Source organism: Pavona decussata, unplaced genomic scaffold (genome assembly GCF_977016875.1).
Source record: "Pavona decussata unplaced genomic scaffold, jaPavDecu1.1 SCAFFOLD_371, whole genome shotgun sequence".
NCBI lineage: Eukaryota > Metazoa > Cnidaria > Anthozoa > Scleractinia > Agariciidae > Pavona > Pavona decussata.
Window position 1 is genome coordinate 1097466 of NW_028145747.1, and position 19530 is coordinate 1116995.

At 37.1% G+C, this 19530-nt stretch overlaps 2 protein-coding genes, 1 long non-coding RNA gene and 1 pseudogene across 4 annotated transcripts in view; 3 read left to right on the forward strand and 1 right to left on the reverse strand.

Moving 5' to 3' along the window:
* LOC146452367 (uncharacterized) overlaps positions 1-7507 on the forward strand; it is a 176731-nt pseudogene extending 169224 nt beyond the window's left edge. Inside the window, exon 3 of the transcript XR_014859771.1 lies at positions 5580-7507. The product of XR_014859771.1 is annotated as an uncharacterized LOC146452367 (transcript). The remainder of the gene's footprint in view (positions 1-5579) is intronic.
* Positions 1-7507, forward strand: part of LOC146452369 (uncharacterized) — a 160228-nt gene extending 152721 nt beyond the window's left edge. Inside the window, exon 2 of the mRNA XM_085097979.1 lies at positions 5580-7507. The gene's annotated coding sequence lies outside the window, so the exon portion shown is untranslated. The remainder of the gene's footprint in view (positions 1-5579) is intronic.
* On the forward strand, positions 3504-7507 carry LOC146452384 (uncharacterized). Its single transcript, XM_085097983.1, has one exon. It carries the CDS (start codon positions 3630-3632, stop codon positions 5322-5324), a length of 1695 nt encoding a protein of 564 aa, XP_084954109.1. The 5' UTR covers positions 3504-3629; the 3' UTR covers positions 5325-7507.
* Positions 7508-8558: 1051 nt separating this feature from the next.
* LOC146452385 (uncharacterized) lies at positions 8559-12854 on the reverse strand. Its single transcript, XR_014859778.1, has 3 exons — positions 12627-12854; positions 11524-11674; positions 8559-11216 (listed from the first exon to the last, which is right to left on the reverse strand). It is a non-coding gene; the product is annotated as an uncharacterized LOC146452385 (long non-coding RNA).
* Between the last annotated feature and the right edge of the window lie 6676 nt (positions 12855-19530).

The window sequence follows — 19530 nt, forward strand, 5'->3', positions numbered from 1 at the left end:
GAACTGAGTCACCATTTAGCTTTTTTACGACAGTTTCTTTTAGCCACAAATTTCATTTCAAAGGTACCTCAGCCTTTCTGCAGACAGTTTGAAAACACGCAATGAAAATACAATCGCAGTATGGAAAAAGTGCCCAGTTCTTTGCTAAACCACTTACACATGCAACCTTATGGTAATAAATAAACCTAGTATGGTTTCACCTCTTCTTTTGAATAACCGTATAACCCAGACGCCTTTTTGTTATGAAGATTTGGTGGATGAGAGACCAAGAATCAAGTCTTGTGGACCGAATTTGCCGCCGTCTCGGAGGAAAACTTCCCACTAAGAACATACTACACAGTCTTTTTAAAGAACAGTTGATAAGGTACCGGCGATCTTGTTGGTTTTTGAGAGCTGAGACGAAGCTAAGACCTACCCTACACGGGCCACGTATTGGTGACATTTCGTTTAGTTGTTTTGGTGTTTCTAAAAAAGAGGCGCGGAGCACTTTCCATTTGACCGAATTTTTTCATTTCAACCAGGAGAACTACAAATGAAACGCACGGTTCAAACGGACATTTCCCGGCACATACGGACGACTTTCCGAGGTACTTCATGTTTTCTGTTTTCACTGGTCAGAGCGGAAATTACCGTCCATTTGCCTTAATTACTTTTTCAACATTTCTGTCTCAGTCCAGGGCCATCATTAGGCCTTCAAGAACGTTTCTTGATCTACCAATGGGATTTCAAATTTGGAGCGAATGGAAAAAAAGCGTTTCCATTTAGCATGGAAAGTTTTACGGAATTTCCACCTGAAAACCGTGTCTGCCTAAACAGTCAATATGTGATGATACAATCTTTTTGACTTGTTGAATATATGTCTACCCTGATAATGTTAAAACCGGCACGCTCAAATGATGCCTTGTTGAATGTGCGGTTGTCTCTAACAATTCCACTCAAACCCAGGATTGAGGAGAGTAGGAACATTGTGTGAGCTGAGTTTAAGTCAAGTTTGTTATTATTGCAATGAGCTGGCACCATATGAAATTCTCTTTTAACAGGGCGGGGCTGATCGATGGAAGTATTTTATCCGCGGCTCTGGGTTCAAATGCAATGGATGAAAGGGAAATTGACATCGGAACATCGGTGGTGGAAGAGTTGCTTGTGATGGGGAGGAACTTGTAATGGAGTGGTGTAATGTTTGGTATTGTGGTATTGAAAAAATTCTGCTATATATAAAACTTGGTATTTTGTGAAGGAAATCATACATATGAACCTTGGCTGAAAAAAATAAAATAAAGAAATTGCCGCATACCTGCAGAGATCTCGATTTCTGTAATTCTTTTGCTTGCAGTTCATGTAGCTGATATTTTTCGCGTATATCATCGAAAAGTGAAATAAATGAAATACATATATATTTGAACTTGAAAGAATGAAAGAAAGAATGTTTGACCATCGCAGTTACGTACGCAATTTAGAATGCTGGAAAAAGAAAGCCTTCAAATAATTCAAGCGTAAATCAGTGTAGCTGCTTAAAGTTGTGTACAAACCGGCGATGGCTACATATTAATTAATTCTTTCATGTGCGGTTCAAATATATATAGCTTATCCGTATATTTCAGAATCCCAACACTTCACCACTACGGGTATAATGACGTTCTCCCAGTTGGCTTGATAGCTCAGTTGGTAGAACACTGCACTGGTATCGCAGACGTCATAGGTTCGAAACCGTTCAAGCCTAATTTTTTTTTTCAGGCTATCTTTTGGGAAATGTTTGAGTTGCGTAGATAATTACGATGTGTGTATGCATGGTAAAACTGATCGCTCGGGAGATATCGGAGGACCGGGAGGACACAAGCTCTACATGCTGTTCAATCAGACAGGTGGATTATAAGATGATGGGAAAACAACAAGAATCTTTATCATACTATTTTAAAATTGATTATTATTCGTTATTTTTCTTCTTATTTTGTTTTGATTTAAAACTGGAGTAGAGGATTTCTTTTCCTTTCAACTATGGCGATGTGCCGCCAACGAACCTCTCCGTCGTGGGTCGTTGTCTCTGCTCAGCAAAACATTTTTTTTTGAGGGGAAAAGGAAAACAAAAAAACAAAAAACAAAACACAAAACACAACAACAACAACAACAACAAAATAACAAACAAGAGTAGCCAAGCAGAGCACAAGCGAGTTTGCCTGAGCCGGTAGCTACAGACATGTAAAAAATCATAATAATTTTGTTCACTTTTCATTACTTTTTACTCTTTTGACAAATAATGTATTCAAAATTGACTTTTTTAACGCCTTCAATTAGTAATTCGTGTATGTATGTCCTGAACACCGCCTGCCTAGATTAGCTCGCTATTTGCAGGCGGTGTTCATTGTAAGTAACTTTTTTGAAAACTTAATAAACTTGAAAAACAAAATGTATCTAGTTAAAATTAAAGAGAATATAAGACATATTCTTGGGGTTTGCGTGCAGTTTCACAAAGTTTTATAGATGTTAATTCCTTAAGTAAGTCTGTAATATCGAGTAATAGCAAAGGTCAGCTATTGTGCAATCAGCGCTTTGTAGGTTGATCATCATCAAATGACTGAATGGGAGTACTATTATTGCAAGTCTCGTGGTAAAATCGTGAAACAAGTGAAAACCTACGCATTAGTTTAAAAATGCTATTTTTTGCAAAAAATTCAACTGATGAACCGGATCCTCAGGCAGTGCGTTGTGAGCAAACAAATGGAAGAAATAGAGTTACCCTGACAGGAATGTTAAGTGATTGTCCTTTTTTAAACCAAAATGCGTCATTACTAAATTAACAGACCTGACCTTAGTGTTTGGAAAGTCATATCAAAGTTTTACCTTCTCTGTAAAGAAAACCTAAACAAGCTTTTGTATCCTCAGGGCTCCTGACAAAATGTTCCCAGTCTTTGACCAACAAAGAGAACGAAACCCAGTTTGAAACCAAAACGACCTCATTTAACTAAGGCCATCATCAAAACATATAAAAAAGGTTTGTAGTACAAGTGGCACATATCCATACAGGAGCCGGACAATCAGTCTGAAGTCTGAGGAGCGTAATACAAGGTTATTTGGTTTCCATTGACCTGTAGTGCCAAATACACAAAATGCGGCCTAGTTTACGTGCCGGAATGTTTACCTGTTATCCATCAAAAGCGGCATAATTTTTTTTTTCTGCAAAACGTCGGCTTAAAGTTTATCTGTGGTATTTATCTCCAAGGAAGCTGGGGCTACTACTTTTAGAAAGCTACACGGACACTCTACAACTGGCGTTGTTTTTGCAGCTGTTTTGCTCTGGAAATTGGTATAGATATGAGCGATTTTGGTCTGAAGTCTAAAAACGGGTATTAATGTTAGACACCAGGTCTGAAAACGGGTTTTGGTTAATTACATGAATATTTCTTTTTCATTCACCATTTCCCATATGATTTTTATTTGTTTGCAAACCTATAACCGCGAGTCCAATCTCCGTTTAGTTCAATCAGACTCTCCTTACCCACATTCCATCACGTGTCCAAAAATACACATCAGCTGACAAGCTTGTGATCTGAAATTTAAACTGTAAGCTAGCGCTTAAGGAAAATAGAACATAAACTGTGAGGTAATTGATTTTGTATTGGATCGAGTAAACTATGAGTTCGATTATCACAGCCGTGTTCAAAGCTACTTTCGGCTTACTCGTGAATAAAGCCAGGGATAAGGCAGCCGAAAAGTTAAAAGACGGTGATGTGACGGATAAAAGAATCCGAGACTTGATCCAACGTGAAATCGACGATATCAAGTCTAAGTTGGATGGATTGGCAAGAAAGGATCTTCTGGCAGCCATAGATGCTTTTGAAGCAGGCGTTAGGTATCTGTATCAAGCAATGGACGCAGATGCTGATGCAGCAATGGCGGGGAGAAGAGAAAGAGGCCATGAAGCTTCATCCAGAACTACCGTAAACACGGTAGCTCTCGCTACAGAAATGGGCAAAATGGAACTGGCCGAGCTCAATGAAAAAACGAAAAGGGCGCTTTCTCATGCGAAAAAGCGATTTGAAATGGCTCGAGAAGAAGCAACTCGTGCCTTCAACAATGAAGCTCTGAGTACGTTGGACCGCATCAAAGCTATCCGATATCGCGTCATGGCGACAATGTTAGAGTCAGCTGTGGAGACTGTGGGAATTTCTGCCGACTTATCATCCTTATCTGTCAAGAGTGCTTTGGAAAATGCACTACCAGAGTGCGAACAATGCCTCCAGAAACTCAACTCTCTGCCCGATGTTCAGAGCAACTTTAAAGTAGAGCTCGAGAAAGGTCTGCTAAATATGAAGGGTCGGTTTGGTAAAGATGAACGAAGAGAAATAATTTCCACTGTCTGTCAGGTAAATCGCGCAATCTACGATGCCACACAAGCGGCCGGTAAAAATGGAGATATCTTGAACTGTCCCTCTGTTGATACTGGAGAAGACATAATTGACCCTCTGCGTGACGAAAGAGTTGCAAAAGTATTGCGCAAAGTTGGCATGGAGCACTGCTGTTTAGCATGGTCATTTGGTGAGGAGGGTGAAAAGGAACACAAGCTGAAGTATCCTCGGGGTATCGCTACAAACGCAGCTGGACAGTTTATTATAGCAGAATGTTTGGATAAAAGTGTGAAAGTGTTTGACAGCAGTGGAAAGTTTGTTTTCCAAATTCACCTTGAACGTAAAGACACTGAGACGGACTTAGATGTTTGTGATGTCGCCACTGATGTAAACAGCAACATCTATGTACTGGTCGAGCTGGGGCTTGAGACTGAGGTTCAGGTATTCAGTCATACCGCTGACCTACTACACAAGTTTCCTGTGAGGAGATGGGGCTTGGGCAGACTGGCAGTCACCAATAACAAAGTGCTGGTACTGACAGATGGGACTGTGTATGTGTACGAGCATGAGGGGAGATGTGTACGCAGCTTTGGAGAAGGGATACTGAAGTATGCAGATGATATCACTGCTGGTCCTGATGATCAGGTCATGATACTGGACATGTATAATTCCTGTGTGTTCATATTCACCGAAGATGGTGAACAGCAGCAGAAATTCAACATTAACAAAGAAGATGTCTACTGCCGCATTGCATGTCATCCATCTGGTGAAAATGTTGTCGTCGCTGGACGGCTACGAGGAACAGAGCACCTGTGTGTGGCAATATACACAAAAGATGGTGAGTGCGTGAGGAGAATTAAACAAAATGAACGAGTTGTGCGTTTCGGTATCACAGGGATGACAGTGAGCATGGATGGTCACATGGCTGTGGCTGTTAGAGATGTTTCAGATAATGGCAAGGTAATTGTTCTTGTTCTCTAAAGTTAGTGATCATGAAACACAAATCAACATTTTTTTAGTGAAAAATAAAACGACTGAAGTTTCATTAAGTCATTTTTCTTGGCGACAATTCAGGATTATCAAGTGACTGTGAAGACATCCATTACTGCTTAGCTATCGACTGTAAGAGTGACTACGTTCACTGATGTTTACTTTTGTTTTGTTTCGTTTTTTTGTTCTTCTAGCTTGTAATGTATAATCCAATGTACAAGTTTTCAAATAGCATAAAGAGTGTAGGTTTTAATATTGAGGGTGTATTCTTTTAGGACAATTGTGGTCATTGTTATTGTGGTTCAGGAATAACAGAATAGAGAGAATTTTATTTCTGCAAAGAATGCAATTCTGCCTTATCCTTGTATTCCTATTAAAGAATACTCCCAAAAGAATGCTCCCCGAGTCCCCTTGACGCTTCGTGCAATCCAGTTATTCATCTAATATAAGGTTTAGTTAGAACCTTTTTATTTTACCTTTGCCTGGCCTTTGTTGTAGACCTTCAAAGCGTTTTTATAAAAATAGTTTGTTTTTTTTTTTCGCTGCTATAGCTGCAGTATGTTGCTGTTATTTTAAACACATTGAAGAGCCTTGAAAATAATGAATCAAGGAGCACAACTTTTACAGTGCAACAAACTCAACCGGGGCCACCGAAAAAATGTACAGTTTGAAATTTAAAGAAATGTTCTCGTTTTTGATTGGCTTACAAACTACGAAAGCCAGACTCCTTTTTTGTCAATGTGACTTGTGATTGGCTGATCAACGTCGGGTGGTCCCGGTTGAGTTCGTTGCACTGTAATTAGCTGCTTATGTTTTTTACCGGTCATATGGCAAAGGATGCCAGAATTTCTCACCTTTTTAAGCTATTTTTGTTTTAGTTTTCCTCTCCTGATAAATTATTATATTTTTGACAACCTATTTTCATGGCAACTGATCAAGTCTTTTCCTGACTAAACATTATTATAATTGATTTTTTTATCTGCTTACGAGTATGATAAGTGAAAATTGAGCCTTAAAAATAATGAAGCAAGGAGCAGAACTTTTTATTAGCTGCTAATGTTTTGTTACCTGTTATATGGCAAAGGATACTGGAATTTCTCATTTTTTTAGCAATTTTTTTTAAAAATTATGTATAGCCTGAGTATCAGGCTTTTAGGGGGCGGGGGAGGCAGAGGGGGGTGGGAGGGGGAAAGAGAGGAAGGAGAAAAGGGAAGAAATGGCTTCCTCTCCTCTTCTCCTTCTTCCCCTACCCTCCCTCTCCACTCCCCCCTCCTCTTAGGAAGGCCTGATACTCAGGTTAAGTTATCTCCTGATAATTAATGGTTCTATTTTTGGCAAACTATTTTCATGGCAACTGATCAATTATTTTGCTTACTAACTGCAGTAATTTCAAGTATTGTCAAAATTATAATCTTCTTACAATAATATTATAAGTATTGATTAAGTGTCCTAGGACTAGATTGACAGCTCCACATGCAACTATTATCCTGGCCAATAAGACATTAGCGACACTTGACTGTTTTGGAAATTTTTTTCATATATTTTTCTTTGCTTCGATAACATCAACATCTTTCCCACAAGTCGCTCATTAACATAATCTCTCCCTCCCCCTTTGTTTAATGTTGAGGATTTACGCTTGTTGATTTGTCTTTGTTCATCGCCATTGAAATGGGAGAATGCATATGTAACTTTGCACCTGCATCACACTTTTTGGCACATTTCTTTAACATTTTTTATTACACTGATTACCACATGAAATTTCCTAAGTAATTTCACGTTTGAAGGAAGACCTAAACAAACAACGACAAATTGTTCTTTCTACTTTTAAATTTGGAATAGAGCGGTAAGAATCCCCATGTAGTAGACTTTCTTTTTCTGTGGCTCTTGAGAGGACATATTTGTGTGGCTTTCGAACATTTGTGAACACGGCTTAATTGTTATAAATTAATTAACTTAGGGCATTGATATTGGTACCAATTAGCGGATGTCTTAGAAAACAAGTAGTTCATTTCAACAGCTTTTATGGCTTGAGATTGGTTGATTTCGATCCATTTTGGTTCTTATTTCTGATTCACAAGGCTGGAGTGCCTTTGTTGCTGTTGTACATAAAAACAAACTGTTCGCGAAGAAAACTGACGGATAGTAAACAGATTATTAAATGTTGTGAAAAGTCACTTGCAGCATCAGAATTCAAGACTGATTGACTGATTTTAAATTTTTCGGCACATCGTTTTTTAACTTGTAAAAATTCGAAAGGGGAGAGGGAAGCTCAAGCCTCCCTGCCCCTCCCCCTGCTACAGGCCTGGGTTGTTAATGATTTGATTTTAAAATACATGTACATGCAGTTGATGTATAATTTATATATTGTAAACTATTATTTTCTTATTTTTATTCTCTACAAAAAATGTACTTACTAATATAGTTATCACTAGTGACCGGTGCTTGTAATACAGTTTGTAGGAAGAGAATCATTTATTTGGCTTTCTTAAGAACTAGAAAGAATTTTCTCATTTTTGTTAAAACGAAAATCAGTCTTAAATCAATGTAGTTCAACCACCCATCAGAAACATTAACTTTTATTAAAGTGTATTAACTAGATTTTAATCTTGTGTAATCACTGTGTATTTGTACGCTGATATAATTGGCCTTGTGTTAACACTAAGAAGAGATCATGTCAGCACTTAAGAGAGTTTTGGAAGGCTGTAAAGTGTTTGTTGGAGTTGACATAAACATTCAAGTTCTCCCAAACCTACTGTAGTCAGGTTATTTAGCAACTCACACAAGTTTGTAAATTGAAGTGTATTCCCTATTTCAATAAAGTCATATTGGATTAGTAGTTCTAAGTAATACTGTGTCAGTCATTTAGCATAAAAAATCCCATTTTAATTCCGGGTCTTATTTTCAAGCACATAAATTCGAATTTATTTTCCAAAAGGAAATATTAATTTTTTTCACGATTTACTTCATAGACAATTATGATATTGTTTTACAATTTGTTTTCTGTGTTGTTCCTTCACCCCTACCGTCTACCCTACCCCCCCCCCCCCCCCACCTCCTATGACGACCTGCCATGTAGTATGGTGTTTAAGATTCCTCGCTATCTGTACCCAAATACAGTACAAAGAATTTCTGGAGCAGTCTTATTCCAGCAGCTGCACTTGTGTTCAATAACATCTGAACTGACACAATTCAGCATTTCATCCACAGACTGTAAAGTTAGAACAACATGAGTGAAGCAGGATTTGACCTTCCAGTTAATACGGACACATCGCACACTTCTTAATATTTCTGTTTTCTCTAATATTAATCCACTTAGTACGAACACACACTTTGTAATTGGAGAATTCTTGAAGTGAAACAGATGTAATGTCATAATTGACGGATAATTTACACAAAGAAGCTGTATTGTCTGTTATAAATTAATTCTCGGAAAGGTCAACATGGTTTCTAGGAATCGGCAATGTTTAGATGACGATGGGATTACGACCCGGTCACGCTGTCTATTTGAGAAAACGTCAATGATTTTTGGCCCGATTTTAATATAATAACCGCTATACATGTAATCATCGAGTGAATGAAGGGAAAGCAATAATTTAACTGTTGTTCTGGTGAAAAATTCTTATGGTGGATAGTGAGTAGGGATCAAGCATCACGTGTTACTGATGTTTGGAAGTATGTAATAAAAATAGTTTTTCTTAGAAAAGCGGAAGCTGTTGTCATTGTGTTACGTCATCTGAGGGCATCCGGGGAATCGCTGAATTAAAAACGAGTAAATGAGCGCAAAGTTCATGCCTAAAGGAACAGAACCGATTTAGCGTAACGATCCTCTGTTAATAATCAATGATGTCCATTAAACAAGCTAAAGCTTATTGAGCTAAATTTAATTCCCTTCTGACTGCTGGCGGAATGAAAAGTGATCACTAGAAACCCACAGAATGTTGAATTTTTAGAATAGTAAAAGATGAATTCTGAAAAATATCGCATGCTACAATCTTGGACAGAATAAAATAAGAAATTACCCCCCTTCCCCCAAAATCATGAATTCGCGCGCAAAGCAAACGCACCATTTTTCCATCATTGAAATGGGAGGGAGGGAAGGGGGGTGGCCTTAATTTTTCTTTTGATCTAAGATTGTAGGAAGGGTCACTCAGAAATAACTTGAGTGTAACCTGGAACTGGAGAGCGATTATAAACTGTACATATATCTTAGTTTAAAAATCAGCTTATGAAACTGAGTTGCATAGTGTACCGGCAGGTGTTCTTGAAGAAGCGGGGGGGGGGGGGGGGGGGGAGGGGGAGAATAACGAAAGGGTCAGACGGTAATATTATATCCGGGTGAGTTCTTTTTTGCTGAAGACCCACAGGAACCCTAATACAAACATCAGTACCCTCCGCGGACAAAATCTTTTAAACTGTAAACAGGAGCCATAATCAGGGCTAAATACATCACTAGACAATACATCTTCAATACAGTGCTTCGGGTTACTTACACTACTAACAATACAATACTCTACTTACAATTCAATACATACCGCTTTAAACATACAAATAACTAGATTACTGACACGACAGGTTACATGCTAGAATTACAGTCTATAAAAAAAAGACAGTTTGAAAATACACAATGAAAATACAATCGTGGTATATAAAAAGCGGCCACCCCTTTGCTAAACCAGTTACACATGCAACCTTATGGTAATAACTAAACCAAGTTTGGTTTAACCTCCCCTTTTGAATAACCGTATGTATGTAAGTATTACGGGCTAAGTTATTTGGCATAAAAATTCCCATTTTATTTATTGGATTTATTTTCACATAAATTCGAATTTATTTTCCAGATGGGAATATTTTCTTTACTATCAACTTCATAGAGAAATTATGATTGTTTTTACAATATATTTTTTTGTCCATGATATTTGTTTGAGATTTACAATACTACTTATAAGGCTAAAAAGTTAAAAAGATATCAAAAACCAAACGTTTTCGACTAATCAAGTCATCCTCAGGGTAAAAAGACCGTCCGCTACCTCCAGTGGGAACAGTTTCGCTACGTAAGAATGGACTTGATTGTTCAGACTGGGGCTCCATTGTTGGATCAGTAAGCCTTCAATGATTCTGCGCTTGTTAAAAGATTGGGCCGTACAAAGTATTCACCAACTAATTAGAGGGGTTCGAATGTTCCTCGATTTGCACCTCCACATTTCTCCTGGTTTCCTCGATGTAATCAACACTGCAAGAACAGTCGCCCTTGTAGACCACGTGTGATCTGTGAGTGTTTTTGTCCTTTACGTTGAAAAGACTTTTAATTTGTCTTTTTTGCCAGTGGACGATGAAAATGTGTTTGAAGCCCGTGACATTGTTCAGCTTAGAGATAAAAGTTTTGCTCGTTTTCATTTCTTTGGCAGTAATGGAAGCTGTTCACTGTTTGAGAAATAAAATGCTTAAGGTATCCAGCATTAAGAAAGGTTGTTTCCAGTGTTTTGATGTCGCTATGAAAATTGGAAGAGATGCGCTTAGCTCTGTGGAGGGAACCAGTAATACGTTTCCTCACTTTTCATTGAAGTACCTCTTGATGACACCATTGACTACATCATTGAAGAAATTTACACGCACAGCAAACTACCTCATCTCAATTCTAAACTTCTCTTCAAGCACCACTGTAATGTCAACAAAAACACAGTGTTCAGTTTCAAAGAGCTAAGCGCGTTGGTGTTCCTTAATCCCCCGAGCAGGAGTCTTTACCGCCATTAGCATAGCCAGCGCAGATCATGGAGCAGGCGATAAAAATTCCCGGATAGGCCTTTTGATGAGTGGATCGCGATACGATTGGGAGAGATTCCATCAGAACATATGAGGTACTTTTAGGAGGTGTCTCTCCAAAACCTTCCAAAAACAATAAAGGTATAAATAAATAAATAAATAAATAAATAAATAAATAAATAAATAAATAAATAAATAAATAAATAAATAATAATTAAATAAATATCATATCATATCAAGAGAAAAACAAATAATATTAACCATTCCTGGAAACAACTATTTTATGTTAAAGAGTTTCAAACATATATATTTATTTTTTACATTTGGTACTAAAATTTTAATTACAACGACAATGGCAATGGCGATGACAATAACAGCAACAGGAATCGAAACTGGCTATGGGAAAAAAATTAAAAGGAACTTAACTCACCTTTATGCGGGTTCCAAATAGGTGATGGTTGTGACAATGTTTTAAATTTTACTATACGTGGTTCCTGTGAGAATTTTCCGCCTATTGCAATGCAAATGCAGATAGCGCATGAACCATCACCAACTTGAGAGCCATCTTTTACTCGGTAAACCTGGTATGGAAGAAAAACACGGAGTTATCATAATTGGGGAAATTAACTTTTTGTAAGTGGTCGATATTAAAATTAATTCCACCTTGCGCTACATTTTGATGGCGTAAAGGAAAATGACGAAAGAAAAACGTTGCAGTTGTGGCATCTTTTCAATTGTTTCCCTAGGTTATCCTATAACTCTAGGTGGTGGTTGTTACAATTTTCCGCCTTTTGCAAATGCAGATAGTGCAAGAACCATCACCATTTTGAGAGCCATTTTTTACTCCATAGACCTGGGATAAAAGTGGAACGTGGGGTTTTCATAAATGTTAAAATTATCACTGTCATTATAACTATCACTTCGTTTAGGTGCTCGATATTAAAATTGACCCCACCTTAGGCTACATGTTGACGGCGTAAAACAAAAATGCGCGCTGGATGACCCGCTCATAAAAAGTGCCATTAATGCCAATTTAGTATTGTCGCCCTGAAATTTCCCTACTTTCATTTAATCGCAAATCATTCATTCTACAGAAACCGAACCAAACTCCTGCCCCGTGTGCCACTAAGGCTCTGGAAGTGAATTTACCTTACCTTTACCTACCGAAATGGCGTGTACCTAAAAGAAAGTTTCCAACAGAACAAACAAGCAAATTAACGTTGTCCTTTAATATCCCAGTCTATCATTTGTACGCGATACTAGATCAAACAAAAAGAGAAATGGCAACGAAGAACGCATCCTCAGTAGTTCTTACTGTAAAAAAATTTAATTACAGCTTTAGTTGTGTATTTTATATGATCATCAATTTCCGACCTTTTTCGGGCTAGTGTCTGGTCTAGGTTACGATATAATTTCGTGAGAAGGAATGAGAACGATGTCTTATAGAAAGACGTAGAGAATTTTCTATGTGAAACTTTCAAACTGAGAAAAGATAAGTTATCGTCGTTTCGATTGAATGAAAATAACACTCACCTCTGGTAACGGTTACAAATGGGTTTCCACGAGAACAGCAAACGGACAATCTTGGCTTTGGCGATTCCAACGCGTTTCCTACGCATGCAGTCTCTGCAAGAAGAATTGGACACTGCTTTGGTCATAAGAAAGTTTCCATAAATACACCATGTTTGTTAACTTAATGATCAGTGCATGGGGTAAGTTCACTGAATTCTTCAAACAAATGCAATTAAATTTGTATCTCCGCGGATCCATTTCCAGCGCGCACTTTCCTGTGAAACATAGTCGAAAGCAGGCATAAGACTTCCATGTTCTTCTTAAACCGAGATACGTAATCATTCTCCTTGATGACATATTATATTTCATGATAGTAAAAGAAAGTTCTGCACGAAAAACTCACCAATATTCTTGCTACCGTAAGCAAGAATATTTTTTATGGAAAGTTGTTGTAATAGGAAAAATCAAGGCAAATTTTAAGACAGTGACATCACCGAACTCTGTAAGGCTTGATCAAAATGAAACATGTTCTCGTGCTTTTTCTCATAGTAACCAATGAACTATGGTACACTTTAAAAACAAATGCACGTCGATGGATTTGATTTGGACTTAGACCCATTTTGCTCTTGACAAATGGTTATGTGGCGTTTCTTAATCTTAATGCTCTTGCTACCATAAGCAAGAACATTTTTTTATGGAAAGTTGTTGTAGTAGGAGAAATCTAGAGCAAATTTTAAGACATTTAAAACACCAACTTCTGTAAGGCTTGGTCAAAATAAAACATGTTCTCGTGCTCTTCTCATGGTAACCAATGAACTATTGTTCAGTCGTTGGGTATGATTTGGACTAAAACCCATTTAGCTCTCGACGAATGGTTATGTGGCGTTTGTTACTCTAAAAGTAGAAGGACACTGCCTTTATCATCAGAAAGTTTTCATAAATACACCATGATCATAAATACACCATGGTCAGTGGGGGAAAGTTCAATTGTTCAAAGTAATGCAATTAAATTTATATCTCTGCGGGTGCATTTCCAGCGCGCACTTTCCTGCCAAGCATAGTCAAAAGCAGGCATAAGTCTACCGTGTTCTTCTAAGATCGAGAAAATCATTCTCCTTGATAACAGTTATTTAATTTTCATTTAATTAATTTATTTAATTTTAGAGTAAAAGAAAGTTCTGCTCGGAAAAGTCACGAAGATCCTTGTTACTGTAAGCACTGAAGCATATATTTCTTTGTGGAAGGTTCTTGTAGTAGGACAAATTTCGGGCAAATTTTTAGACAGTTGGAGCACTTCTGTAAGGCTTGTTTAAAACAAATCATGTTGTCGTGCTTTTAAATTTATCTCTGCGGGTCCATTTCCAGCGCGCACTTTCCTGCAAAACATAGTCAAAAAGAGGCATAAGTCTAGCATGTTCTTCTAAGATCGAGATACGTAATCATTCTCCATGATAAAATATATTATATTTTCATTACAGTAAAAGAATGTTCTGCTCGGAAAACTCACCAACAGCTAGTTTTATTATGGACAGTTGTTGTAGTAGGACAAATTTAGGGCAAATTTTTACACAGTTACAGAACCAAATTCTGTAAGGCTTGATCAAAATAAAACATGTTCCCGTGCTTTTTTTCACAGTAACCAATGAACAATTCTACACTTTTTAAAGTGTTAAAACAACAAATACAAGTCGATGGATTTGATTTGGACTGAAACCTATTTAGCCCTAGACAAATGGTTATGTGGCGTTTCTTACTCTAAAAGTAAAAGGACACTACTTTTGTCATAAGAAAGTTTCCATTAAATACACCATGTTTATTACATTTTTAGCGCGCACTTTCCTGCGAAACGTAGTCGAATTAGTAGGCATAAGTCTACCATGTTCTTCTAAGATCGAGATACCTAACCATTCTCCATGATAACAGATATGTTATTTTATATTAGAGTAAAAGAATGTTCTCCTGGATAAGACACGAATATCCTTCCTACCGTAAGCAAGCTTATTTTTCATTGTACAAGACTGTAGTAGGGCAAATTTAAGAGAAAAAATTTTTGGACAGTTGTGGCACCAAATTCTGTAAGGCTTGATCAAGATAAAACAAGTACTTGTGCTTTTTAATTTATCTGTGCGGGTTCATTTCCAGCGCACTCCTCCTACCAAACATAGTTAAAAAGAGGCATAAGTCACCGTTTTCCTCTCAGATCGAGATAATCATTGTCCTTGATAAGAGATATTATATTTTCATTACACTAAAAGTAAGTACTGCTCGAAAAACTCACGAATATTCTTATTACCTAAAGCAAGCATATTTCATTGTGGAAGGTTGTTGTAGTAAGAGAAGTTTAGGACAATTTTTTGAGTAGAAGTACTTATAATAATGTCCTCACGGCTGATTTTAATGAAAATACAATATGTCTTTTTCTCAGAAAACCAAACTGATCAAATAACAAAAATCTATGGATCAGAAGATTATATCTATCTTTGAGCAGAAATACCTTAAACTATCTTTGGGTAGGGACTAAAGGAGGCTTAAGGATGCAGAGATCATTCACTTTGAAAAAGCCACTTTTCCTATACATCTCATGAATTAAGTATAATATGTATACTTCAAAGCTTGCTTATGGTAGTAGCAATGTGTGCGTGTTTTTCCGGCGGAACTTTCATTTACTTGAAGGCTAGCCCCAATTTATTAATCTGCAGTATAGTTACATTTGAGTCGTGGTTTTTTGCAAGAAAGAAAATGACCGGCTTCTTTAATTTTGGCGTCATAAGTGAAGAACCTTCAAATTGAAAAGCAAATATTGTCTTTTGATGGATAAAAATGTTTGAAACAGGAGCATATTTTAGAACTTTACTTCTTACGAGAAAATGCCCATAACTTTGAGATCCCTTGACTAATAATTTCCTTACTTCAACAAATAAGCCTCAGAGCTAACAAGTTTTATATCTGTAAGTCGTGTGACAGTAATGACCATGTAACTCGCTATACAAAATGCTAATCAAATTTAGTCAGAAAATTCTGTGCCAATGCATAATTTTAGCGGACGTTCAAACGACGTGTGCAACAAGACTGTCTCATCTCAAAGGCCCATGCTATCCAAGACTTTATAAAAAAAAAATGAGCAATCGAAACCCTACGGCAAACAAAATCACCTTCCCCAGAGGCAGAATTTCGTTTGTATTTGTTCTTTAGCTTTATCTTTCGTGTAGCATAAAATCCCCCTTCTTGTAGCGCTGCCGGATTGTGTTTACCGTAGGCATACGACTGCTCAGATTCTTCAAATAAAGCTTTGTGTAGCATAAGCCTCTCAGATAAGAGATAGTCCTGCTGTACGTTTCCGCTATTTGTGCGTTGGCGTCTAAAAATACATTGAGAAGAATTTCGGAGAAAATTTAACTAGCATTTTCTGAGGTGAGTTGTATGACAACTAACGTGACGGTTGATAGGCTCGTGGCGACCTTAATGGAAATTTCTATCATTTTAGATAAAACTTTGGATGCCAGAGGAGCAAAAAAAGTCTTAGCTTTGAACTAACTCAGTTTGCCGGAGGTTACAAAAGGAACGGATAGGAAGCAAAAAAAGGCAAGATTCTATATGTCATTCTCTGAGAAAAACTCCTGTTAGAGTTAAGACTTATTTTCATGTAATCAACATGACGACAACTGATGTTTTATCACGTGGAATTTAAGGAAATTCTGGGAACTGACTGAGACGAGAAGCGTGGTTCTATCTCCCATTTTTCTGATCTTCATCGTTTACCGTGCCGTGCTTTTGTGTGCCGCTGAACGTAAGAAGCCAGTAGAAAACTGCCTTTTTTTAACTGGGAAAGTTTTATTCTGTACAGAGAGGTTGGTGATTCTCCATAGTCTACACCATGCTCCAAGGGGAAGGTCAGTCTGTGCAGGTTTATTTCTAATGCACACTCTCCTGTCAAATATTGTCAAAATCAGGCACCCGTAAGTCTAATATGCTCCTCATAGGTCGATATCATCATTTTTCTTGATTAAAGATATCTTGCTTTAATTAGAGAGCGAGAACGTTCTGCTCGAAAAATAAAAACACATTCTTGTTTATACCGTCCTGAATTTTTTCTCGAAGTAAAAATATTTGAGATATTAGAATATTTCAACATTTTCGTTTTTTTAAAAACAAATCCATAATGTTGAAATCGCACCACTAATATGCTCTTCTAAGGTCAGTATCATCATTTTTCTTGATGATAGATATCTTGTTTTCATTAGATTGCGAGAGAGTTCTGCTCGAAAAACACAAACACATTCTTGTTGCCTGAATTTTTTCTCGAAGGAAAAATGTTTGCGATATTAGCAAAGTTTTACAAGTTCATTCTTGTTTACAAAAAAAAAAACGCCCATGTTTAAATCCCACGACTGATTTTTACCTTACTTTATCAAATAAGCCTCACATATATCAAGTTTACACATGCAATTTTCACGACAATCACAACCATACAACTCGCTACCCAAAATGCCACTTAAATTTACTCATAAAATGCTATGCCAATGCATTTGTGTAAATTGATGCACAAATGGCATCAGCATCTTATGCCGCTTGCAAGGTGAAATTGAATAACATATACCCATCTTATTCATTGTGTATTTGTCCCTTTGTGACCAACAGTAAGCCTACAGAAGAGCGAATTACAGAACGTTCTCCTCAAAAACCAACACAAGCAAACGTGTCTGCATACGTTAGAACAGTTAATTATTCATTTAACGGAGGATAGACTGTGCAACTTTCCAAGAGAAATGCAAATGAGGGATCTCACTAGCTTGAATTTCAATGTATTTCTTCCGCATGGTCTGCACAAAGATTCTTTCAGGCAGGAAAATTGTCGAGGGCACACTATTCTCTGAATCCTTTATTACAACATCAATACAACCACTTTCTGTGATGACAGATTCTTTTAGTTTCATTAGAGTAAAAGAAAGTTCTGCTCACAAAGCACCTGTACATTAAAATTATCAATAGCAACTGTACATGAACAGACTAACTCTTTCATGAATATGTTATGATGATGTATGGATAGGAATTCAAGTTGACGTTCCACCATAAGCTTCACTCAAAGTCGAGTACATAGTCACATTATCAACAACGACTCTGCCTTAAAATGTACTATGTCAGCTGGGGCACATGCGCAGTAGGGTCCGGTTGAGACTAATTTGCATAGAAATCGTCGCGGGATTTTTTTGCTTTCCCGCCATTGCAACAGCTTTCAAAAATATAGCAACAAACAGCTTCCCTAATTACCAAAGAATGTTTGTAAATAAAACATTCAGCTAATTTTCTGAAGATGAACGCGATTCAAACAGATGAAAGCAGCTTTCTGAACTCTCCGACGGTATTTGAAAAAGTTGGACCAACGATTACAAAGTGCTTCTCACCAACGAGCGCATGCGTCTGTGGTGACATAGTCCCTTTAAAGTATTGACTCGCTAAAGAATGTTCAACGAACACATTGATAACCATTCACGAATGCATTCATGATCGAAAGTTTTCAGTAGTTAATTCTTCAGAAGAAAGGAAAGTAACCATTTGTCGAGAGCTAAATGGGTTTTAGTTCAAATCAAATTTACAGACGTGCATTTATTGTTAAATGTACAATACTTCATTGAGAAAAAATACGAGCCTTGTAGAATTAGGTGCTGTAACTGTCTAAAACTTTGCCCTAAATTTGTTCTACCACAACAACCTTCTACAATGAGATATGATTGCTTACCGTAACAAGAATATCCTTGTCTTTTCCGAGCAGAACTTTCTTTAACTCTAATGAAAATTAAATATCTGTTATCACTGGAGAATGATTATCTCGATCTTACAAGAACATGGTAGACTTATGCCTGCTTTAATTTTGTCTATGTTTGGGAGGAAAATGTGCGCTGGAAATGGAGAGATCATTTTAAAAGCTCGAGAACATGTTTTATTTTGATCAAGCCTTGCAGAATTTGGTGCTTTGGCCAAAATTTGTCCTACAACAAGAACCTTCCATTATGAAATATGCTCAATTACGGTAACAAGACTGATAAGCATGTATTTTCCGAGCAGAACTTTCTTTTTCTCTAATAAAAATAGAATATCTGTTATCAAGAGAAATGATTATCACGATCTTAGAAGAACATGGTTGACTTATGCCTGCCTTTGAATATGTTTGACAGGAAAATGCGCGCTAGAAATGGAAATTTAAAAGCACGAAAACATGTTTTATTTTGATTAAGCCTTGCGGAATTTGTTGCTGGTACTGTTTAAAACTTTGCCCTAAATTTGTCCTACCACAACAACCTTCCACAATGAAATATGCTCAATTACGATAACAAGACTGATAAACATGTGTTTTCCAAACAGAAGTTTCTTTTTCTCTAATAAAAATAGAATATCTGTTATCAAGAGAAATGATTATCACGTTCTTAGAAGAGCATGGTAGACTTATGCCTGCCTTTGACTATGTTTGGCAGAAAAATGCGCACTGGAAATGGAGAGATCAATTTAAAAGCACAAGAACGTGTTTTATTTTGATCAAGCCTTACAGAATTTGGTGCTGCTACTGTTTAAAACTTTGCCCTAAATTTGCCCTACCACAACAACCTTCCACAATAAAATATGCTCAATTACGATAACAAGACTGATAAACATGTGTTTTCCGAGCAGAACTTTCTTTTTCTCTAATAAAAATAGAATATCTGTTATCAAGGGAAATGATTATCGCGATCTACGAAGAACATGGACTGAGACTTATGCCTGCCTTTGAATTTGTTTGACAGGGAAATGCGCGCTAGAAATGGAAATTTAAAAGCACGAAAACATGTTTTATTTTGATCAAGCCTTGCAGAATTTGGTGCTGCTACTGTCTAATACTTCGCCCTAAATTTGTTCTACTAAAACACCCTTCCACAATGAAATATGCTCAATT

What these genes read in the sequence shown, in the direction of transcription:
- LOC146452384 (XM_085097983.1), top strand. Translation starts at nt 3,630, where the DNA reads ATGAGTTCGATTATCACAGCCGTGTTCAAAGCTACTTTCGGCTTACTC.